Below are 25,000 nucleotides of genomic sequence, written 5' to 3'. Positions count from 1 at the left end.
TGACCTGACAACAGACAGAGACAGCACAGAGACAGTGACACAAGGGCGGAGGAAGAGGTGAATCACATCGGGGGGGCAGACAATCAGACAGGAAGTAAAACAAGACATGACATGGGAGAAACAGAGACTACAAAATAAAACAGGAAATATAAAATATAAAAACCATGACACTATGACATCACAGATTGGTCAGTTTGAGTGGTTATAAGGAAATAAATCTTCAGACCTCCGGAGCCGGCTGTTCTTATAGAAAACCTCGCCCTTCACTTCGTCCACGCTCAACATGGACGCCATGAAGTCCTGAGCGTGAGCCCGCAGGAAGTTGAGCAGGTCGCCATGACTACAGTACTCTGTGATCATCAACATGGGGCCTGATGGGGGAGAGAGGTAACAGTCACGTCTCTGCCTCTGTGGTCGTATAGATTTATATTTGGTCAATAATCTAAACCGTCGTCACCTCCTCGAGTGCAGGCGCCCAGCAGGTTCACGATGTTGTCATGGTAACCAAGATGTCCGAGGATCTTCAGCTCGGACATCAGAGCTTCCCTTTCCTCTGAGTGAGCGCTCGCTGGAACACAGCGGGATATGCTCATGTTTTAGTTTTAGTTTAGTTTATGCATGATATAATATATAATTAATACAGATCACATGGAAGGAATACATGTGAGGATCATACACACTACCGGTCAAAAGTTTGGGGTCACTTATAAATGTCCATTCCAGACAGAATAGCAGCTGAGATCAGTTGCAATGTCTTTTTAATCAGGGATCAGTTTTCAGATTACATCATGTGTTTACATAATGTCTAAAGGGTTCTCGACTGTTGTAGAAAGAAGGGGCTGAAGAAACACTTGAAATCCATGCTTTTTGGTCTAAACGTCATACCCAAATTAAAAGTGGTACAGCTCCTGACACTCTGACACTCTGGGGTGAGCCTGACATAATTGGAAAGGAAACACTCTCAGGTTTTTGTTACAAGTGTCAGGGTGATTCTAGACCTTACTGACACAGAGTTACAGAGACTAGAATGGAGGGTTTTATTTCCAGAAGCCAAAAGACTCACAAATCGATTTTATATGATTTTTTTCTACAGATATGTCTGTGCATTTTTTTTTTATTATTTCCATTTGAAAAGTGCAAAGAAAAAAGCCAAAAAAAATACAAAATACAACACTTCTCGAATACACAAACACACCCACATCAATCACCTTTCCAATGATATCAGGCTCACCCCTGAGTGTCAGAGTATATGGGAGCTGTACCTCTTTTAATTTGGCTATGCCATTTAGACCAAAAAGCATGGATTTCAAACGTTTCTTCAGCCACTTCTGTCTACAACAGTCGAGAACTCTTTAGACATTATGTAAACACAATGTAATCTGAAAACTGCTGCCCTGATTAAAAACACAATGCAACTGATCTCAGCTGGTATTCTGTCTATAATGGAGTGGAATGGACATTTATAACTGACCCCAAACTTTTGACCGGTAGTGTATACCTTCTATAAAACATACAAGGCACAACCAAATGACATACGTAGATGTAAACATATAAACGTACAAGTATTTCATAAAAATGTAATGATGAAAAATGCATGCACAGAAACAGAAATAATTGCCATATTATTATTACAGTGAAAACAATAGTTTCTCAGAGCTATCTCTGTGATAATGTGATACTGACGTTTGAGCATCTTGACGGCGACGCGGGTGGCGTTGTCTGATCCCAGACCGTACGCTGTCGCCTCCACCACCTTCCCAAATGCCCCTGAGCCCAAAACAGCGCCTGGCAGACAGAGAGAGGGGCAAAGGGACGCTCACACACAAACACAATAAATCTGCTATCTTTGTTTACATCCAACGCTCAGTTTGAGCCCTTAGAAACAGACTTTAATGACTTTTATTTTGAAATGTAAGTCATGTCAGATTTGGGTATGTTGGGTTGATTAGTTGAGTAATTACAACCGTAATTAGAGTTGCAAAGATTAATGGATGAGTTGGCAACTATTAACTTTCTGTTGTCCTCGGGTCAAATTTGACCCATTTACAAAAACTTTCTATATCAGAACTATGACAAAAGAATGTTGGAAAAAGCTCCAAAAATGCAGGAAAAAACAATCGACAATTTTTTTTTAAATCGCTGAAAAAAATGATGATAAAAATATATCCAAAACACGCCAAAGGTGACAAAAACTTGTTAAAAAAGTGACTAAAAAAATGACAAAACCATCATAAAAAACAATGCCCAAAAAGTGACAACAAATTTGAATAAAATTGACAAAAACATTGAGAAAAGTGTAGAAAAATAATGACAAAATGTTGATTAGTTTGAGAGAAACAGAAACAGAGAGACCCAGTTTACTGAAATATAAAACATGAGGAGATGATTGTGTTTAGAGTGTAACGTTCATGGTGTCTGTGTGGTACCGAAGGTTAGGGGGTTAGGGTTAGGGGTTAGGGTAGGGGGTTAGGCGAGGGGGTTAGGGTTATTGTGGGAGCAACCTTCTGACAATGTTTTCGTTCCCTTTTTTGTCCTTTGGGATGCGTCTCGGTCGACGCGCTGAAACAAGACTCAATAACTCCACTGGTTTCCTTTGTTTCCACGTTTATTTCTCTTTATCACTCAAACTTTAATGTGATATGTTTTCGTCTTTTCCACAAAAAAATAATGACCTGTCCTTACCAGATGGTGCAATAGCATGAACAGCTGAGCAAAAAATAAAAGATATAACAAAAAAAACAATTTCAACTTCAACTCACAATCACGTTCTGTTCTGCACTGTACTTGAAACAGCGGTCCAAAAACCGTGTGGCTCCAAACCAAAGGCCCCTAACTCAATGACAGCTCCTGGCTCTTATACACCAGCTGATTAATTACTGCCCTAATCAGCTGATTGCCAAAAGGCTGCGACGATATGCCACGCACCAAGATCAACCATCACTAATTATCAGCTCATAATGAGGAAAACTCTGACTGTTGTTTGTGCGTATGCACCAAACAAGAGCTCGGAGTATTCGGCCTTCTTGGAGACCTTGAATGGAGTCCTGTATGGGGCTCCAGTGGGGGACTCCATAGTTATGCTGGGGGACTTCAACGCGCACGTGGGCAATGATGGAGACACATGGAGAGGCGTGATTGGGAGGAACGGCCTCCCTGATCTAAACCAGAGTGGTTGTTTGTTGTTGGACTTCTGTGCTAGTCATGGATTGTCTATAACGAACACCATGTGTACTTGGTACCAGAGCACCCTAGGCCAAAGGTCAATGATCGATTTTATAATCGTTTCATCTGATCTGAGGCCGTATGTTTTGGACACTCGGGTGAAGAGAGGGGCAGAGCTGTCAACCGATCACCATCTGGTGGTGAGTTGGGTCAGAGGGTGGGGGAAGACTCTGGACAGACCTGGTAAACCCAAACGGGTAGTGCGGGTGAACTGGGAACGTCTGGAGGAGGTCCCTGTCCGACAGACTTTCAACTCACACCTCCGGCGGAGCTTTTCTTGCATCCCTGTGGAGGCTGGGGGCATTGAACCCGAGTGGACAATGTTCAAAGTTTCCATTGCTGAAGCTGCGGCGGGGAGCTGTGGTCTTAGGGTCTTAGGTGCCTCAAGGGGCGGCAACCCACGAACACCGTGGTGGACACCGGTGGTCAGGGAAGCCGTCCGACTGAAGAAGGAGTCTTTCTGGGATATGTTATCCCAGAGGACTCCGGAGGCAGTTGCAAGGTACCAAAGGGCCCGAAGGGCTGCAGCCTCTGCCGTGAAAGAGGCAAAGCAGCGGGTGTGGGAGAAGTTCAGAGAAGACATGGATAAGGACTTTCGGTCGGCACCAAGGTGCTTCTGGAAAACCGTTCGCCACCTCAGGAGGGGGAAGCGGGGAAACATCCAAGCTGTGTACAGTAAGGATGGGACGCTGTTGACCTCAACTGAGGAGGTAATAGGGCGGTGGAAGGAGCACTTTGAGGAACTCCTAAATCCGACTAATACGCCCTCTATGGTAGAGGCAGAGCTGGAGGATGATGGGGGATTGTCGTCAATTTCCCTGGTGGAAGTTGCTGAGGTAGTTAAACAACTCCACAGTGGCAAAGCCCCAGGGATTGATGAGATCCGTCCAGAAATGCTTAAAGCTCTGGGTGTGGAGGGGTTGTCTTGGTTGACACGCCTCTTCAACATTGCGTGGAAGTCGGGGACGGTGCCTAAGGAGTGGCAGACCGGGGTGGTGGTTCCCCTTTTCAAAAAGGGGGACCAGAGGGTGTGTGCCAATTACAGGGGTATCACACTTCTCAGCCTCCCCGGTAAAGTCTACTCCAAGGTGCTGGAAAGGAGGGTTCGGTCGATAGTCGAACCTCAGGTTGAAGAGGAACAATGCGGATTCCGTCCTGGTCGTGGAACAACAGACCAGATCTTTACTCTCGCAAGGATCCTGGAGGGAGCCTGGGAGTATGCCCAACCGGTCTACATGTGTTTTGTGGATCTGGAGAAGGCGTATGACCGGGTCCCCCGGGAGATACTGTGGGAGGTGCTGCGGGAGTATGGGGTGAGGGGGTCCCTTCTCAGGGCCATCCAATCTCTGTACGACCAAAGCGAGAGCTGTGTCCGGGTTCTCGGCAGTAAGTCGGACTCGTTTCAGGTGAGGGGTTGGCCTCCGCCAGGGCTGCGCTTTGTCACCAATCCTGTTTGTAGTATTTATGGACAGGATATCGAGGCGTAGTCAGGGTGGAGAGGGGTTGCAGTTCGGTGAGCTGGGGATCTCATCGCTGCTTTTTGCGGATGATGTGGTCCTGATGGCATCATCGGCCTGTGACCTTCAGCACTCACTGGATCGGTTCGCAGCCGAGTGTGAAGCGGCTGGGATGAGGATCAGCACCTCTAAATCGGAGGCCATGGTTTCTCAGCAGGAAACCGATGGAGTGCCTTCTCCAGGTAGGGAATGAGTCCTTACCCCAAGTGAAGGAGTTCAAGTACCTTGGGGTCTTGTTCGCGAGTGAGGGGACAATGGAGCGGGAGATTGGTCGGAGAATCGGCGCAGCGGGTGCGGTATTACATTCAATTTATCGCACCGTTGTGACGAAAAGAGAGCTGAGCCAGAAGGCAAAGCTCTCGATCTACCGGTCAGTTTTCATTCCTACCCTCACCTATGGTCATGAAGGCTGGGTCATGACCGAAAGAACGAGATCCAGGGTACAAGCGGCCGAAATGGGTTTCCTCAGGAGGGTGGCTGGCGTCTCCCTTAGAGATAGGGTGAGAAGCTCAGTCATCCGTGAGGAGCTCGGAGTAGAGCCGCTGCTCCTTCGCGTCGAAAGGAGCCAGTTGAGGTGGTTCGGGCATCTGGTAAGGATGCCCCCTGGGCGCCTCCCTAGGGAGGTGTTCCAGGCACGTCCAGCTGGGAGGAGGCCTCGGGGAAGACCCAGGACTAGGTGGAGGGATTATATCTCCAACCTGGCCTGGGAACGCCTCGGGATCCCCCAGTCGGAGTTGGTTAATGTGGCTCGGGAAAGGGAAGTTTGGGGTCCCCTGCTGGAGCTGCTACCCCCGCGACCCGTTACCGGATAAGCGGACGAAGATGGATGGATGGATGGATAATGAGTCCAGTTTAGTGCGAATGTCACTGCATCCATGCACAATTTATCAAAATAAAAATTAACAATGAAATCATAATTTTGGCTTCAACAGTTAGTTCATCGTGTCTGTGTGGTACTGAGGGTTAGGGTTATAATTCTATGGCACTGGCCTTTTTATCCGAAGGAAAAAAAGGTAGATGTAAGTCTGAGGAAGTTGAATTGGCTGCTAGTGAGTAGTGGACAGATGGGTTGGTAGTGTAGAGGCAGATCTGTCTCTCCAAAACCAGGGGAGCGGGGTATGAACCCCAGGCAAGATACCTCCACCCGACCACAGGACAGCCGAAAAACAACAAATCTGGGGGTGGAATGAGGTCCGGGTGTCCATTTTAGGGAGGGGATGGGAGGGGCACCAGAGTGTTTAAATTTTAACTGGAATGGGATTTATGGATACAAAGGAGAAAGATAAGTATAGAGAAGAGAAAGTAACAACATAAATAATTAATATAGGATGAAGAAGTAGCTAAAAGTCTAAAAGAAAGGTTGCGATAAGTGCTAAAGTCCTGCATAGTAATATAAGTTAGGGTTAGGTGTGTTCGGATCCCAGTTATCTCCCCACACGTCCGACGACTACGTAGTTGAATGGAGACCAAAGGGTTAGGGTCAGGGGATTAGGGTAGTTCGGATCCCAGAGACCTCCCCACGCGTCAAACGATAAACGTAGTTGAAATGGAGGACAACGGTAATGCACGGGCCGGCACATGTCACTCGGTTAGGGTTAGTTTATTGTGTCTGAGTCGTACCGAGGCGGAGTTTGTCTCGAGGAAACTCCCAGCGCTGGTTGTACGGCAGCTGGGTCGGGTCCACGAACGTGTAGTTGTTTCCCTCGGTGCTCTCGATGATCTTCCAGCGGATCTCGTACCTGGGTTTCTGTGTGATGAAGAAGAGAACCATGTTATAAATGTGATGAAGATGAAGAGGAGGAGAAACATGTTATCTTGTGATGAAGATGAGGAGGAGAAACATGTTATCTTGTGATGAAGATGAGGAGGAGGAGAAACATGTTATCTTGTAATGAAGAGATGACTGAATGAATCAAATTAAGATCTCGCCACTGCCATATTCCTCAGAAACTAAAAAATAACATTTAATGAACATAATAAAACACCTGGTTGAGTTATTATCTAGTTCCCAACAGTTCCATCCAAGAAATCATCAAAAAAGCTTCAAAAAGCATCAAAAAGCTTTAATAAAGCTCAAAAAAAGCATCACAAAAGCATTGAAAAATAAAAAGACAAATCATCAAAAGAAGTGTCGTAAAAAGCGCTGAAAAAAATGTCAAATGCGTTAAACAAAAATGAGAAAAAGCAGACAAAATTATGTGTAAATTGGGTTTTGAGCATTTAAAGTAACTGAAGCATCGGCCGACGATATTAACGGTTATATTTCATCCCTGTAGAGATAAAGTTTGGTACCATTCTCCACTTGTAGAAGATGACCAATAGGAGCAGGAGGAGGACGGCCGCAGCACTCAGAGCTCCAATCAGAGCCGGAGTTAACAACGTCCCCGGAGTTCCTGCAGAACCTGAACACAACACAACACCACATCTATTAAACATCAACACAACGATGCCTTCAGGCGCATCCGGGGTGTAAAGAAACACGCCACCGTGTTTTAAAATAGGGTTATTCACCGTCTCCTCTATATTTAGATAGGTGGGCAAACGCATTTTTGTCTCAGTGTGTGCATTGTCTTAGTCTGGCAGCACCGCCGCTAGCTTAGCTTAGCATAGTAAATGGAATCCTATGTTGCCGGTTAGCATGTCATGAGTAAAAGTGAGCCAACAACAAAAAGAAAACCTAATTACTTCTTGTGACCTGCATATTCACAACATGCCATGATTGTGTGTTTCTGTTGTTAGTGTTTCTTGTTTTATTTTGAAGTCTCTGTTGTCGCCCTTGTCTTGTCTAGTTCTACTTCCTGTCTTTAGTTTTCCCGCCCTTGTGATTGTCTCATGTGTTTTACCTGTTGTATCACCTTTGCCTTGTTTGCTCGTTACCTCCTGTATTTAGTTTTTGTGTTCCACTTGTCTGGTGTCAGGTCATTGTGTTTTCTGTGTCGGAGTGCTGTGTATTAGTCTGCCTGTTTTCGTCTCTGTGTTGCTTATTCCCGTGGATCCTGTTCTTTTTTGTTACTTCATTTTTTGGATAACCTTGCCTGCTGGATTTTTTGTTTAATAAATATTGAAGCTCATCACATCGCCCGCCATCTCTGCATTTGGGTCCAACATTCTCTACTGCTATGAAACGAGTACAAATAGCAATGCAGTTTAAGACTAGACCATTTCCTAGGCAGATATTGACTTGGGACTGATATTGGGTGGAAGTACAACCGAAGCAACCTGGTCTCACAGAACTCCGTGAAATGAACACGGCCCCTTAACTCAAAATCTGAGGCAGTTTCACGGAATCGCAAAACATTCCGTGATGGGCCCACGGAAGAATTCCGTTAACTAAACACAGCCCCTTAAGTTCAGGAAAAGGTCGTGGATGGACTTACGGTTCCGTGACACGCGGGAAGACGGGACGGAAAAGGAGAATGTGACTCTAGGAAACTTGACATGCGGGACACGAACCCCGGTCTCCTGGGTGAAAGTCCTGTGTTTGACCCGTCCTCCCCCCCAACCAACCTCCCTACGCAGAATTTCGGCCTTACATACTACTCACTACCATAGTCACTGCTAATGCTACGTCATCTTCTCATTGACTTTACATTGGCATTGCTTTCCGTGGTGGCCACACGGAATTTTTCATACATTCCGTGCCACCACCACGTAATGCGCTGTTAACAATTCGTGATCATTTCACAGAATTCTGCGAGACCAGGCTGGCCGAAACACTGCTAATCGGGCACAGAGATATCACAAAACACCTGAAAACACCCAACTTCCGCCAACATACAGTACCCTCCTGTCGGTGTATTTCCAATGGGGAGACGGTAAATAACCCCTAGTTCCTAAAACGGTGCCGTGTTCCTTTAAACATGTTTAAAGTCTTACGGAGATTAAAGACGCGGCGAGACGCTCCCACACGGTTCTCAGCGACGCACTCCACAGTGACATCATCAGGTGACTCAGGGAGGATCAGCTGTTTCCTCACTTCCTGCTCCGCCTCCAGCTGTGATGTCATGGCAGCCGGAGACACCTGATAGGTGGAGAGGTCTCCACACCTGCAGAGGTCAGGACGCTTGGTAATCATTCTCCACAGTTACCACAGTTACTCCACATATATAGTTATTAGTTTTAGTTCTGAATTGTTTCCCTGTGTAAAGTAACTCTTGTAACAATTGTTTAAAATATTATGAATAAAGTTTTTTATAATTTGTGTTATTGCTCAAAGTTCATTTGTCTGTTTCAGTGAAAAAGGATTAAAGCAGAGCACACATCACAGATAGATAGAAAGACAGTTTGGATTTTAGTTTAATGTGAATTTAGCAAAAATCACGACATAAGTAACCTAAACAAAGTCTTTATCTAAAATGTCATTTTTACACAATAATTCCTGAATGTTTCCATAACAACTGCACATAGCGGAGTCTGAAGGCCTTTAGGTCAATCTATCTATCTATCTATCTATCTATCTATCTATCTATCTATCTATCTATCTGTCTATCTATCTGTCTATCTATCTGTCTATCTATCTGTCTGTCTGTCTGTCTGTCTGTCTGTCTGCCTACCTATATATACATAATATGAACTGGTACATACGTGTGGTGGATGCCGGTGCAGGTGTACCAGAGGATTGTGGGTAATGGATATCCAGAGCTGCTGCAGGTCAGAGTGCTGTTTACCTGACTGATGTCAACGCTCGGAGAGCCTGAAACAAACATTTAATTTTTTATATTTCCTGAACTCGGAAGATTAAAAGTGCAAACAAACAAAAACACGAACGTGACAAATGATGTAAGAAAAGCTGACAGACTAACTAATAGACAAAATATATGACAGATCATTTAATAATCAGCAGAAAAGAGAAGCTACAGCTATAAGGAGGAGAAGAAAGAGATGAAGAAGGTAATGAAAGGAAGAGGGAACTACCTGTCTCTCTCTCTCTCTAACCATGTCTCCATATGCACGATTTGACCCAAATTAGGTAAAATCAAATGAAAAACGTCTCATTAGTTTGATTGAATTTCATGAATAACCACAACGTTTGTATGTTGAATATACACATACTGTAGATACACGAGGACCAACGAGGAGACGAGAGACTTTTTAGATTTAATTTATGAGTGAACTATAACAGCTGTTGACACGTGCATCTGCATCGTCATAGCGATGTGTTGACAGCATCGTTGTCGTCTTTATATAGCCGGATATGTTGCTGTCAGCTGTTATATAAACATTATTACAACTTGTTTAACAAAAGTCATGTGTAGTTAGACGGGAGATCCTTCTGGAATTTATAAATAATGATATCAGACAGACAGACAGACAGACAGACAGATGGACAGAGAGACAGACAGACAGGCAGACAGACAGGCAGATACACAGACACACACAGAGAGAGAAAGAGAGAGACACACAGACAGGTTTTTATTCATTTAAAGCCGTTAGCAGCAATCATACTCTCACCGGCTTTATTTGCATGAATGTTTTTAAGGATCTTCAGATAATTCATCTGACCAGTGGATGGAAACATAGTGACTCTCTCTTTTGACAGACATTGTTTAGTCTGTAAATCTGACTTTTTCAAACCAACATGAAAATAATGACAGATTTAAAGTAGATCATTAGATGATCAGAAGAAGAAAAGGGAAGGAAAGAGTCAAATCTTCTTACGGTAAACTCTGAGGTCGATATTCTGTGATCCGTTAAAGAATGAGTTACCAAAGTGGAACGAGTATCGACCTCGATCCTCCTGGCGCACGCGGTGCAGCAGCAAACTGGCCTCCGACCTGCAACATGAAAATACCACCTTAACACCAACAATACCACCTTAACACCAACAATACCAACTTAAAGGTCCTATGACAGGCTGCTTTTTGGATGCTTTTATATAGGCCTTAGTGGTCCCTAATATTGTATCTGAAGTCTCTTTTATATAGACCTTAGTGTTCCCCTAATACTGTATCTGAAGTCTCTTTTATATAGACCTTAGTGGTCCCCTAATGTATCGAGTCTTTTTATAGACTAGGGTCCCCTAATACTGTATCTGAAGTCTCTTTTATATAGACCTTAGTGGTCCCCTAATTCTGTATCTGAAGTCTCTTTTAGATAGGCCTTAGTGGTCCCCTAATACTGTATCTGAAGTATCTTTATATAGACCTTAGTGGTCCCCTAATACTGTATCTGAAGTCTCTTTTATATATACCTTAGTGGTCCCCTAATACTGTATCTGAAGTATCTTTATATAGACCTTAGTGGTCCCCTAATACTGTATCTGAAGTCTCTTTTATATAGACCTTAGTGGTCCCCTAATACTGTATCTGAAGTCTCTTTTATATAGACCTTAGTGGTCCCCTAATACTGTATCTGAAGTCTCTTTTCCGAAATGCAGCCTTGGTGCAGAATTACAGCCACTAGAGCCAGTCCCACAATGAGCTTTCCTTAGGATGTGCCATTTCTGTGTCTGTAGCTTTAAATGCTATTGAGGAGGAGAGGGAGGGGGGGGGGGGGCAAGGTGGAGGGTGGGGGTGTGGCCTTGACCAACTGCCATGCTTCGCTTGTTTGATGTCAAGCCCCGCCTTCCCGCAGACTGCAGCAACATGCTCCTCACTAGAGGGCTCCATAATATCAACTACGGCCACTAGAGGACTCAGTAATATCTACTACAACCACTAGAGGGCTCCGTAATCTCTACTACGGCCACTAGAGGGCTCCGTAATAACCACTACGGCCACTAGAGGGCTCCATAATCTCTACTACGGCCACAAGAGGGCTCCGTAATAACCACTACGGCCACTAGAGGGCTCCGTAATCTCTACTACGGCCACTAGAGGGCTCCATAATAACCACTACGGCCACTAGAGGGCTCCGTAATAACCACTATGGCCACTAGACGGCTCCGTAATAACCACTACGGCCACTAGAGGGCTCCGTAATATCAACTACGGCCAGTAGAGGGCTCCGTAATATCTACTACGGCCACTAGAGGGCTCAGTAATAACTACTACGGCCACTAGAGGGCTCCGTAATATCTACTACGGCCACTAGAGGGCTCCGTAATAACCACTACGGCCAGTAGAGGGCTCCGTAATAACCACTACGGCCAGTAGAGGGCTCCGTAATAACCACTACGGCCAGTAGAGGGCTCCGTAATAACCACTACGGCCACTAGAGGGCTCCGTAATAACCACTACGGCCAGTAGAGGGCGCCGCCACTACAAACCTAAATATAGGTCAGAGAACTTTTTCCCTTTTTTAAACTGACGGAATCACTGCTGAACAAGCAACTTATGCTTATATATTATTATGTTAGGGAGAACAGTCTCTAAATCAGATAATGCTAACCTGTAGCCGTTGGTATGCTAACTGTAGCTGTTAGTATGCTTACCTGTAGCCTTTAGCAGCGTAGCTCTCCTGGTACACCGTCTCTTCGTTGTTTTGTGTTGTTATGGTCCAGCGATGGCTCCTGATTGGAGGATACGCCTCCATCACAAAGGTCAGCATCACATCTTTACCTTCGTACACCTCCACTATGCTGCTGCCGCTAACGTTAGCGCCACTAATGTCCACGCTAATGTCCCCGCTAACGCCCCCGCTAATGTCCCCGCTAACGTCCATTCCATCGGCGCTAAAGTTAGCGGTTTGCTCCCCGTTTACTGCCAGTAAACTGCTGCTAATGTTAGCTTCTAGCTCTGCTTGCTCCTCTTCTAGCATCCTGCTAACGTTAGCCATAGGGTCCTCATTGATCTCTGTGGGCTTGGTGTTAGCGTTAGCTCGCTGCAGGTAGATCCTCAGGTACGGAGCGTCTGGAGAGTAAGGAGAAGAAGAAGAGAGAGACAGGAAATGTTTCATTCAGTCCGTTCATCTTAATGCTACAAAAACTTCAAAGAAACGACAAAAACATTAAGAAAACTGCAAAAACATCCGAAAAAAGGACAAAAAATCCATCTTTGTTTCATTCATTCAACCTTTATTTACACTCTAGAAATCGTTGAGGGGCAGGTCACGTGATCGAGTCAGATTACAACACAGGAAACTAATCCTAATAAACAGAAACGTATTGATAAATCATGTGTAGGCCAATAAGGATGCAGTCGGAAGTTCACTTGTGTAAAAGCCATCAGTCCCTCCAGAAAAACGTGATCATGTGATCTCATAATTCAATGCATAATCAGCCAAAGTCTGCATACTTATGCGGGGGGGGGGGCGCATTTCTTCAAACACACCGCATAAATTGCCGATTTCTGCGCAAAATATGCGGGGCTTGCATGATTTCATAATTCCCGCATTTTCGTTGCAAAAAAGTCCCATATATCTTAGCAGAAAGATGAAAAATGTTGCGTTTACTTCACACAAGAGCAGCAGTTTCCCCTGTTGCCATGAGAACTTATGAAGTGACGTAATTACACAACGTGAACATCATCGAAAAGCTGCAAACCCCGCGATGAAGCCATGATGAAACTTCATCACATAAAATTGCATAAATATGCCGCATATTCCATCACATTTTTTAAGAAAACGTGACGCGTAATCAAGGATTTTAGCCCAAAACTATCACAAAAATACTTGCATGTTTCTGGAAGGACTGAAAAGCATTTCCAAGTAGAAGTTTGCAGGTTAAAAAAAAAGATTTCTAAAATGTCCAAAAGGCACAGATTGTTATTTTGTTCTTAAAGTGTTAACCCTCCTGGTGTCTTCGGGTCTAACAGACCCATTTACAAAAAGTTTCTATATCAGAAATTTGGGTTCCTTTCAACCAAATTATCAAAGAAACTATCGTGGATGGTTCCATGCAACGCTCTTCATGAGTTAAATACATGATCAGTTCACTACTTTCATTGAATTTGGGTGTTTTATTCAATTTTATAGTAGTTTGGAGAGAAAAATGACAAGAATGTCATAAAAACCTTCTTAAAAAAGGGGAAAAAACACAACAAATACGTCATAAAAATCAATGTTGTCACCTTTTGCAAATATTTTTTTTTAAAAGTGACAAAAAAATTGGAAACAAAATTCTGAAAAAGCGACAAAAAAAACTGTTAAAAAATTGACAAAAACAAATTAAAAAAACGCCAAAAAAGTGACAAAAAATTGGAATAAAATCGACAAAAACATCAAAAAAACTGTAGAAAAAGAATGACAAAATGTTGAAATTTCGACCTAGAAAAACCCAAAGTTGCAGGTCGACGGGACGACATCACGAGGGTTAAACGTTTTTAATAGTTTAAATGTATCTCATTCATAAATCAAGATATCTTCCTATAAGTTATCATCTCGTGTTCCACTGTTTCTACCTGGTATATAAATATATATATATATATATATATATATATATATATATATATATATATATTATATTATATATTATACATTCCATTAAGACTCTCTTACCCAGAACTGTGAGCCGCGTGGTTGCTGTGGCGACTCCGGCCTCGTTGACGGCCGTGCAGGTGTAGTCTCCGCCGTGCTCCTGGCCGACGACCGCCACCGTCACCGTGCTGTTGATGTACATCCGTTGGTTGCTATAGAGACGGCTGACTGACACGTTCAGCATCTGGAACAAACAGCCAATCAACAGCCAGACAGGAAGTCAGAATATTAATTAATAACATATACTTCTGGTACCAAAAACTACATTTAGAGTCTTTGATCGTCAGCGAGTGAAGTTAAACTAAATAACTGAATAACTGATGAACACGTCACGATGGCCTTTCAAAATAAAAGGAGAGAAACGTTTAATTAACAGGAATGTTTAAATTAGGGAGGAATTACACACAACGTCGTTAACCTTAACGATGTCGCACAGACACAAGGTGACCCCTGACCTCTGACCTTTGTGTGTGGGTGTGTCCAGGTGACCCCTGACCTCTGACCTTTGTGTGTGGGTGTGTCCAGGTGACCTCTGACCTTTGTGTGTGGGTGTGTCCAGGTGACCTCTGACCTTTGTGTGTGGGTGTGTCCAGGTGACCTCTGACCTTTGTGTGTGGGTGTGTCCAGGTGACCCCTGACCTTTGTGTGTGGGTGTGTCCAGGTGAGGTTGTAGAAGTGGTTGGGGTTGCTGGTCATACAGGTGATGTCATACTGCTCTCCTTCCAGACGGACAGACTCATCCAGACTGATGGACAGAGAAGGGGGACGACGCAGCCCTGCAGACAGACGGTCAGAGAGACAGACAGGTAGACAGACAGACGGTCAGAGAGACAGTCAGAGAGACAGACAGACAGACAGACAAAGAGACAGACAGACAGACAGACAGACAGTCAGAGAGAGACAGATAGACAGACAGTCAGAGAGACAGACAGGTAGACAGACAGACAGACAGACAGACGGTCAGAGAGACAGACAGACAGACAGACAGACAGACAGACAGACAGACAGAAAGACAGACGGTCAGAGAGACAGACAGGTAGGCAGGTAGACAGACAGACACAGAGACAAGACAGACACAGAGACAAGACAGACAGAGAAACAGACAGATAGACAAAGAGATAGACAGACAGACACAGAGACAGACAGGCAGACAGACAGACAGACAGTCAGAGAGACAGACAGGTAGACAGACAGACACAGAGACCGACAGACAGACAGACACAGAGACAGACAGACAGATACAGAGACAGACAGACAGACAGACAGTCAGAGAGAGACAGATAGACAGACAGACAGACAGACAGACAGATGGACAGACAGACAAGCAGACAGAGAGACAGACAGACAGACAGATAGACAGACGGACAGACGGACAGACAGACAGGCAGACAGAGAGACAGACAGACAGACAGACAAAGAGACAGACAGACAGACACAGAGACAGACACAGAGACAAGACAGACAGAGAAACAGACAGAGAGACAAAGAGACAGACAGACACAGAGACAGACAGACAGACAGACAAACAGACAGACAGACAGACAGACAGACAGACAGTCAGAGAGACAGACAGTCAGAGAGACAGACAGACAGACAGACAGTCAGTCAGAGAGAAAGACAGACAGGGAGACAGACACACAGAAACACAGATAGAAAGAAAGACAGACAGACAGACAGGCAGACAGACAGACAGTCAGACAGACAGACAGACAGACAGACAGACGGATTGACAGTGAAGGGGGATGACGCAGCCCTGCAGACAGTCATACAGACAGACTTACAGACAGACAGACAGGTCTTACTGCGGACCACAAGCAGGTGTACAGCTGTGGATCTGAACTGTTTTCCGTCCTTCCAGCCTGAACAGACGTAGTGTCCTTTAAACGACATCTGCAGGTCTCGGATCAGCGCTCCTTTCTTTGGGTCAAAGGTCACGTCCATGCCCGGGGGAAGGCCCTGCACCATGCCTCCTCTGCTGTCCGATGATTGGAGGGTGAGGTTGGTGACGGACGGGTCTGTCAGCATACACCTGAACAGGAAGTCCTGGCCCTCCCTCATGTCTGGCTGGTTGCGTGGGACGACGAAAACACTGGAGGGGTCCGCCTCGTCTGACAGAAGGGCATTATGGGAAATGGTCAGTTTAACACATGATGAACGCTACTAAAACTATTGTTAGCAGCAGGTAAGACTACAGCTGCAACGATTAATGGATTAGTCATCAACTATTAAATTAATCGGCTACTACTTTGATAATCAGTTTGAGTCATTTTTTATTGATTCCAGCTTCATAAACCATTGCAAGAAAATGGTGAAAAATGTGGATCAGTGTTTCCCAAAAAGCCCAAGATGACGTCCTCAAATGTCTCGTTCTGTCCACAACTCAAAGATATTCAGTTTCCTGTCCCAGAGGAGAGCAGAAACTAGAAACTACTCACATTTAACAAACTGATATCACACAAGTTTACCTGTTTTATCATAAAAAAATTACTCAAACGTCTTAATGGATTATCAAAATAGTTGGAGATTAATTTAATAGTCGAAAACGATCCATTAATCTTTGCAGCTCTACCTGTCTGTGCTGTATGTTGTAGGGCTGTGTGGCAAGAATCTGGCGATACGATACATATCACGATACATGGGTCACTATTCAATATATTGCAATATATTTCGATACTGTGTGTAAGGCGATATATTGAGATTTTTTTTAAAGTATAATTTGAGAAAAACTAATATTTAAAATAAAATTGAAATAAGTTTACTTTAGGTAAACAATTCAGTACACATAAAATCAAACTGCCAGTTTGAGATTGTGGTTCCCAGGTTCTTAGTGAGCTAATGTTTATATGCTAAAGTAGGCCATGATAAAATAAAATACACAGCCCCTGTCACAATACAATATCACACTATGTGCAATCTGAAAGAGAAAAGATATCCATCTATGTCAGTAAAAACAATGCTTGCAGTATTCCTACATCTAACACATGGCACGTTTTGTGTTGCGAAAACACAACAAAAAAATTAAAAAGAAATCGAGATTGCATTTTTGAAAATCAATACAGTATTGCAAAATAAAATATCTATAGGTTTTTTCTTACACCCCTAGTATGTTGCTAGTTTGGTTATGAGACATTGGCCCAATCCCAAAGTGAGCCCTGAGGACTAAGGACTAAAGACTCACAGACTTAAGTGATCTCAGGTGCTGAGTGAGTGAGTGTGTGAGGCCACATGGGCTCAGATAGGTAGGAATGGGATTGGGACAGCACTTCACCAGATCACAGGTTAACTTGGTGACGTTTAATAACAAAAATGTTCTGATACTTGCCGGTTTGGGAATTTCCATTTTAAGTTTGTTGCTTTCCACACGGCCGAGGCCCAGGAGACGGCTGCCTGATTCCACGTTTATTCAACCTCTAGTTTTACGAGCTGGATGACAGACTGGTCTGTGCTCCGTGGTCGTGCTGTTGTGCTGTTGTTTACCTTTATAATTTCCTGATTTCCCTATGGTCTCCACGGTAAACATCACAATGCTTTGAACTGTGGGTAATTCCCTTTTGGTGAAGTCTGCATCAATGCAGACTCATGGAAAGGGTTCGTCAAGTGTGTCATCAAACCCTCACGCCCTTTGGGACAACCCTAAGCCCTTACAAATTTCGCAAGAACGCGCACCAAAGTCTGTGAGTCTGTGAGTCCGGACTCTGGGATTGGGCCACGGTGTTGTTTGGTTGTGTCAGACGAAGCAGCGGGAACTGGAAACTAAAGGACATTCCGACCCAAAACCTGACCCTAACAGATGAAGGACCATCACACAAATAGTTTGTTTGCAAGTTATACATTTTATTTCTAACCCTCCTGTTGTCCTCGGGTCAAATTTGAGCCATTTTCAAAAAGTTTCTATATCAAAAATATTTGGGTTTCTTTCAAACAAATTGTCGAAAAAGAAATAACGTGGAGGTTCCTTACAACGCTCTTCACAAGTAAAATAAATGATCAGTTCACTACTTTCATTGAATTTGGGTGTTTTATTCAATTTTACAGCATTTGAAAAATAACTGATTAAAGAACGTTAAAAAAAGGTCAAAAAAGCACAGAAAAAAATTGACAAAGACATGTGAAAAAGTGACAAAAAACTTTGAAAAAAGTGACAAAAAACTTTGAAAAAAGTGACAAAAACGTCAGGAAAAAGCCACAAAAGTGTCGAAAACGATGACCAAAACGTTGAAAAAAAAGTTTAAATTTTGACCCAGAAAAAGAAAGATTTTCATGGTCGATGGGAAGACAACACGAGGATTACGTTCACGGTTTGTTGCTTCAGTGAGTGAAATTTGTTTGATGTTTAAAGCGTAACTCTCACCAAAATGCAACCTAGGGTCTTTTTGTGAATGTACCCGAGTCAAACTTTCATTTAAAAGCATATTTAGGACGGAAGCGCCACTTTTAAGATTGACCGTATTCTCGTTTTGGGTCAAATGGCCTTTTGAATGGGAGTACTAGGGGCACTACTATGATAACATCAAAATATCTATTTTTAAACCACTAAGAAGACTCGACACAACATGAGACTTTGCTCCAAGTATCACCAGGGGCTCTACACCTTAACGAAAGCATTGACAACATTGTTTGTGTTCACAGAGTTTACTAAAAAGAAAGGTTTTGAGCAACTCACGTTAGCGTATCGCTATCCGCCATCTCGCCAGTCCAAAATAGTCGATCTCTGAATGCGAGTGAACAGACTCCATAGGAGGAAATGTCATTCTTATATGAGACTCCTTTTTCAACTACGAGGTCAATATTGTGTTTCACTAACGACAAAACAAGGAATTATCCGTGCATTTATATGGAACTAAGCTTTAGGAGCTTTCCATCTTTACTCTCCTCTCTCGACTAGTTCTGACTGGCTCGATAGACGGAGACCGGAAGAACAACAGCTAACGTGAGTTGTTAAAAACCTTTCTTTTTAGTAAACTCTGGGTACACAAGCAATGTTCTCAATGCTGAGTTCATGTGTAGAGCCCCTGGTGATACTTGGAGCAAAGTCTTATGTTGTGTCGAGCCTTCTTAGAGTTTTAAAAATAGCTATTTTGATGCTATCATAGTAGTGCCCCTAGCACTCCCATTCAAAAAGCCATTTGACCCAAAACGAGAATACGGTAAATATGCTTTTAAACGAAAGTTTGACTCGGCTATATTCACAAAAAGCCCCTAGGTTGCATTTTGGCGAGAGTTGCGCTTTAAGAAGTTTTGTTTCAATTTAATGGCACAAATGTAATCAGTATAGTCCAAAGGGAGGATCTTACCTTTGACATACAGGTGCACCCAGGTGTGCAGGTGCTGCAGGCTCTGGTTGGTGTACTCACAGCGGTACGTCCCCGTGTGTCTGGGGTTGGAGCTTGTTACCTCCACCGGGTTTGGCAGTCGGTCCAGGACTTGCAGACGGAACGCCGTGGTGGTCCAACGCAGCGAAAGGTTTCCATGGCAGCTGAGGGAGAAGGCGGAGCCAGCGGTCAGAACCACCTCAGAGTGGTTGGTCAGAAAGTCAGAGTTCAGACGGATCGACGGAGGACTGGGAGAATCTGAAACAAACCAACAGTAAATCAGTTCAACGGTACTAGTCTGGATCAACGGTAGTATCCACGATAGAGCCTAATGGACGTGGTGTGTTGCTGTTCTCAAACTCTGTTAGCTTCAACAAAGAAAATATCAAGTTATGAAAAGATGTAGACAGTGCAACAAGTCAGGCCTGCTTGGTTCTTTCAGAGAATCATTGTGACGATTTAAAAAGAATATGTTAGACCATTTCCTCTCTAACTGGGAGGTTTATAAGAATATGTTAGATCATTTCCTCTCTAACTGGGAGGTTTTATAAATAATATGTTAGATAATTTCCTCTCTAACTGGGAGGTTTTATAAATAATATGTTAGATAATTTCCTCTCTAACTGGGAGGTTTATAAAGAATATGTTAGATCATTTCCTCTCTAACTGGGAGGTTTTATAAGAATATGTTAGATCATTTCCTCTCTAACTAGGAGGTTTATAAGAATATGTTAGATCATTTCCTCTCTAACTGGGAGGTTTTGGGACTGGTTGGTGGGATTGCTGTGGACGAAGTCCACACGGAGATACACTGGTAAGAGCCAATGAGGTTTAACCATGTATCAGCTAATTTAAATAGCTCACGTTACTGTATTAGGTCAACAGTTAACTTCATTTAATATTGGATGAGGAGTTTTCTTTTGCGGGGTGTAAATGTTCCACCAAAACCAGTTCCTTCCTGAGACTATTTAGAAAAGTCTCCATCACTGCGTCTGGAGCTTAGCGCCGCCCAGACCATTGTTATTGGCTTACATTACATTGTATTACATGTCATTTAGCTGACACTTTTATCCAAAGCGACTTCCAGTTAAATGCTTTCAACCTTGAAGGTACAAACTTCAGACCAGAAGGAGTAAGAGCAGGTACATTAGCTTCAAATAAAACTAATAAAACTACCAAGAGCCAAATGAAAGTGCAGCTGTAAGATATATATATATATATATATATATATATATATATATATATATATATATATATATATATATATATATATATGTATATATGTATATACTTGTTTACAGAAAATATTTCCCTCAGGAGTTGGTAGAGACCAAACATCCATCGAGTAGGTGTTGAGAAATGTAATCTATGAAGCTGCTGAAGAATAGCCTAGAAATCTAGACCACCCTTGCGCAGCAACTGTAATTTGCAGCCAGGGTTGTCTAGCAACTCTCCGTTGGCTTGCGAGCTGGAAAAAACAAATTCTGGTCAGGCCAATCACATCGTGTATAGAGTGGGTGGGCGGGGCTTATGGCTGCTGCTGCTGGTGAACAGCGGTCTTTGGAATCGGCTTTGGCCGCGACTCTGGAAGACTTGGAGTTCAGCTTTTCTTTGAGAAAAGAACAAAGAACATCACTGAAGTCATTCTTAAAAAAAGATGTGTTGGGAGTTTAAAGTTCAATTTTGTAGTTTAGTGCTATCCTTTTGGTGCAGAGGGAATTTGAAAGACAACCGTTTATCCTGCCCCTCGGATTGAGCCCTGCCAATGGTGAGTTCCCAGACCCAACATCTTGAGCCCTGCCACACATATTTCATGACTTTGTGGTAATGTCTGGAGGTCTACCATGGACTCTGTAACCTTGGTTACCTTGTTTCAAGTCATTCTAGCGTGGTATAGAAAGCCTGCAGGAAGACTCAGCTCGATTTGTGCCAGTTCTCATTAATATTCAACGAGATAATCTGCTTGACTCTGATTGGCTAACAGCTAGCCAATGAGAGCCTGGCTATTAGTATCCTTTACTCAGCACAACTGGGTGAGCTCATGAATAGTAATGAGCTCAGGCAACACCACGTCAGACTGATCAGCTTTTGTAATTGGCCTGATTTCTAGAGCTGACAGAGGAGGTAGCATTCATTTTCACATTCACCACATAACACAAACACATATGGACATAACAGATTTTAAAAAATACAAGGAAAAACGGTTTTGTGTTGCAGGGCACCTTTAAATAAAGGTACTGAGTTCAGAATAAAACTTCTGTGATCTTTGGACTCAGTAAAACACAAAACACAGAAACACAACCACTGGATGGATGATATAACGTGATTTTATTTAAAATCAGAGACAAACAGAACAACAACATGGAATTACAACAAAGATTTCTTTTGTGAACGAGTTTAAAATCAACCTGAGCTGTTCACTTTTAATGATGATTAAATTAAACAAGATTTTTATTCAATCAAGTATCAGGCTCTTCATCTGAAAAACAAATCATGTTAAAGTTGATTTAAATCTATCAGCATTCTCATTGTTAACAACAGTCTGATTGGTTCATTTGAATCACAACAAATCCACGTTATTGGCTGGTTGTCCCTGTCAGATCAACCGGAGCATCTCATTGGCTGGGAGCAGGTTTCCTGGTGATTTCCTGCAGTTGGGAGGCGATGCGAGACGTCTGCAGCAGCAACGCCTGGTGGTTCTCAACCAGCAGACTCTGGTGCCGAGCCACGTTCTGCAGGTCCTGGATGTGCTGTGCACCCTGAGGACACAGCGCCAAAACACGGGTCAGAACACGGTCAGAACACGGTCAGAACACAGTCAGAACACGGTCAGAACACGGGTCAGAACACGGTCAGAACACGGTCAGAACACGGTCAGAACACGGGTCAGAACACGGTCAGAACACGGGTCAGAACACGGTCAGAACACGGTCAGAACACGGTCAGAACACGGGTCAGAACACGGTCAGAACACGGGTCAGAACACGGTCAGAACACAGTCAGAACATGGGTCAGAACACGGTCAGAACACAGTCAGAACACGGTCAGAACACGGTCAGAACACGGTCAGAACACGGGTCAGAACACGGTCAGAACACGGGTCAGAACACGGGTCAGAACACGGTCAGAACACGGGTCAGAACACGGGTCAGAACACGGTCAGAACACAGTCAGAACACGGTCAGAACACGGTCAGAACACGGGTCAGAACACGGTCAGAACACGGTCAGAACACGGGTCAGAACACGGTCAGAACACGGTCAGAACACGGGTCAGAACACAGTCAGAACACGGGTCAGAACACGGGTCAGAACACGGGTCAGAACACGGTCAGAACACAGTCAGAACATGGGTCAGAACACGGTCAGAACACAGTCAGAACACGGTCAGAACACGGTCAGAACACGGGTCAGAACACGGGTCAGAACACGGGTCAGAACACGGTCAGAACACGGGTCAGAACACAGTCAGAACACAGTCAGAACACGGTCAGAACACGGTCAGAACACGGGTCAGAACACGGTCAGAACACGGGTCAGAACACGGGTCAGAACACGGTCAGAACACGGGTCAGAACACAGTCAGAACACAGTCAGAACACGGGTCAGAACACGGGTCAGAACACGGTCAGAACACGGGTCAGAACACAGTCAGAACACGGGTCAGAACACGGGTCAGAACACGGTCAGAACACAGTCAGAACACAGTCAGAACACGGTCAGAACACGGTCAGAACACGGTCAGAACACGGTCAGAACACGGGTCAGAACACGGTCAGAACACAGTCAGAACACGGTCAGAACACGGGTCAGAACACGGTCAGAACACGGTCAGAACACGGTCAGAACACGGTCAGAACACGGTCCAGACGAGACGTAATGAGACCTGGAGATGACGACAGTAATTTGTTGGAACAGTTCCGGCTGATTATTAGAAGCTTTCTTTAGCTCTGAACACATTAGACCGGTCTGGACCGGTTAGAGTTCATTTGTTCTGGAAATCCAGACTTAACCCAAGATAAAATAGACTTAACTTAACCCGAGATAAACTCAACTAAACCCGAGATAAACTCAACTAAACCCAAGTTACACTAAACTTAATATTATTAAACTAAACCAAGCCTGTGATAGACTAAACCCAGGACCACCTGGGCCACCTGGGCCTAAACTAAACTAAACTAAACTAAAACCTGGGCCTCCTGGGCCTAAACTAAACTAAACTAAACTAAACTAAACTAAAACCTGGGCCACCTGGGCCTAAACTAAACTAAACTAAACTAAACCCTGGGTCACCTGGGCCTAAACTAAACTAAACCCTGGGCCACCTGGGCCTAAACTAAACTAAACCCTGGGCCACCTGGGCCACCTGGGCCACCTGGGTCACCTGGGCCTAAACTAAACTAAACTAAACCCTGGGTCACCTGGGCCTAAACTAAACTAAACCCTGGGCCACCTGGGCCACCTGGGCCACCTGGGTCACCTGGGCCTAAACTAAACTAAACTAAACCCTGGGCCACCTGGGCCTAAACTAAACTAAACCCTGGGCCACCTGGGCCACCTGGGTCACCTGGGCCTAAACTAAACTAAACTTTGTTTAAAACTAACCCATGATAAATTAAACCCTATGAAAATGTAAACCTAAACCCACCTGAGTTCCCAGTGTGCCGAGCAGTTGGACCGCCTGGTTCTGGCCCTTGGCGACTTCCTGTTGGACCAGGACCAGCTGAGTCAGCAGATCCAGGACTTCTTTCCTCCAAAGTGCCTCGGACTGCTGATCCTGGACCAGCCTGGCGCCGGGGGCGGTGCCCATCGTCATGGCAGCCGCCGGGTTGTCATGGGAATCACCTGCAGTGAAGACGCCTGAAGTCAAAACTTCAGTTTTTACACGGCAGAGCATCACGTTTCTCTTATTTTCAGAATAAAAGTCCTGTTAAAGAGCATGTTTAGAGGCGGGTTTGCTTTGATGGACAGGTGGATCAGCCAATGGCTGACTGACACCACAGCCATGTTTACAGGGCTCAACAGTGGGGTTCCACAAGTCTAAATCACAATAATTTTGTTGTGTGTGACAGTGAAATAAATGGACCACTAGAGCCCGTGTCTCTGGACGGAGACCAGTGAAGTCTTTTTCCCGGTGATGGCTGAGCGTTACTGAGCAGCCTCCAACTGAGCTTGAAGACGTAGATGTGACGTGAGCAACCTGTCTGAAATTTGGAAGTCTTCTGGTAGCTGTGCCAAGAGAAATTTCAATGTTACTTCATATGAATTCATTTGCCACATACCGAAGTATTTCCAATCCATCAAAATGTTGCTGAAATATTTTGTTACGATGCTTTCATGGACTCTCTATGGGCTTCTCCCTTGACTGTAGGCCCCCATGATTTCCTGCAAGCTTCTCCTGACTATACAATAATTCCTCTACTATGCGACAGTAAGTCGCGTGGTTATGACCCAATCGTTAGCCTATTTTTATAAAAACGTCTGCTACGGAGCCATAACGTGAGCTACAAGGTAATGGAGCCTTTTATACATTGTTGTGTTTCTTTAGAAATAAACAATGGACAAATTGAGTCTTTAAACTCTTCAGATGTAAAGT

At 44.1% G+C, this 25,000-nt stretch overlaps 1 protein-coding gene across 2 annotated transcripts in view; it reads right to left on the bottom strand.

Annotated features, from left to right (window-relative positions):
• The window catches only part of LOC116062367 (macrophage colony-stimulating factor 1 receptor 2-like), a 45,163-nt gene that overhangs the window by 8,895 nt on the left and 11,268 nt on the right, over positions 1 to 25,000 (bottom strand). For both annotated transcript variants that reach the window (XM_031317030.2, XM_031317029.2), the window contains exons 2-14: positions 19,388 to 19,663; positions 15,896 to 16,201; positions 14,733 to 14,869; positions 14,115 to 14,277; positions 12,112 to 12,529; positions 10,398 to 10,513; positions 9,324 to 9,432; positions 8,616 to 8,785; positions 7,032 to 7,141; positions 6,360 to 6,486; positions 1,684 to 1,785; positions 458 to 568; positions 227 to 371 (exon numbers count right to left, since the gene is read on the bottom strand). In XM_031317030.2, coding sequence (XP_031172890.2) covers positions 227 to 371; positions 458 to 568; positions 1,684 to 1,785; positions 6,360 to 6,486; positions 7,032 to 7,141; positions 8,616 to 8,785; positions 9,324 to 9,432; positions 10,398 to 10,513; positions 12,112 to 12,529; positions 14,115 to 14,277; positions 14,733 to 14,869; positions 15,896 to 16,201; positions 19,388 to 19,663 — 2,290 coding nt within the window. The remainder of the gene's footprint in view (positions 1 to 226; positions 372 to 457; positions 569 to 1,683; positions 1,786 to 6,359; positions 6,487 to 7,031; positions 7,142 to 8,615; positions 8,786 to 9,323; positions 9,433 to 10,397; positions 10,514 to 12,111; positions 12,530 to 14,114; positions 14,278 to 14,732; positions 14,870 to 15,895; positions 16,202 to 19,387; positions 19,664 to 25,000) is intronic.

Source organism: Sander lucioperca, chromosome 13 (assembly GCF_008315115.2).
Source record: "Sander lucioperca isolate FBNREF2018 chromosome 13, SLUC_FBN_1.2, whole genome shotgun sequence".
Classification (NCBI taxonomy): domain Eukaryota; kingdom Metazoa; phylum Chordata; class Actinopteri; order Perciformes; family Percidae; genus Sander; species Sander lucioperca.
The sequence above is the reverse complement of the archived record's forward strand: the minus strand, read 5'-3'. Positions and strand labels throughout refer to the sequence as shown.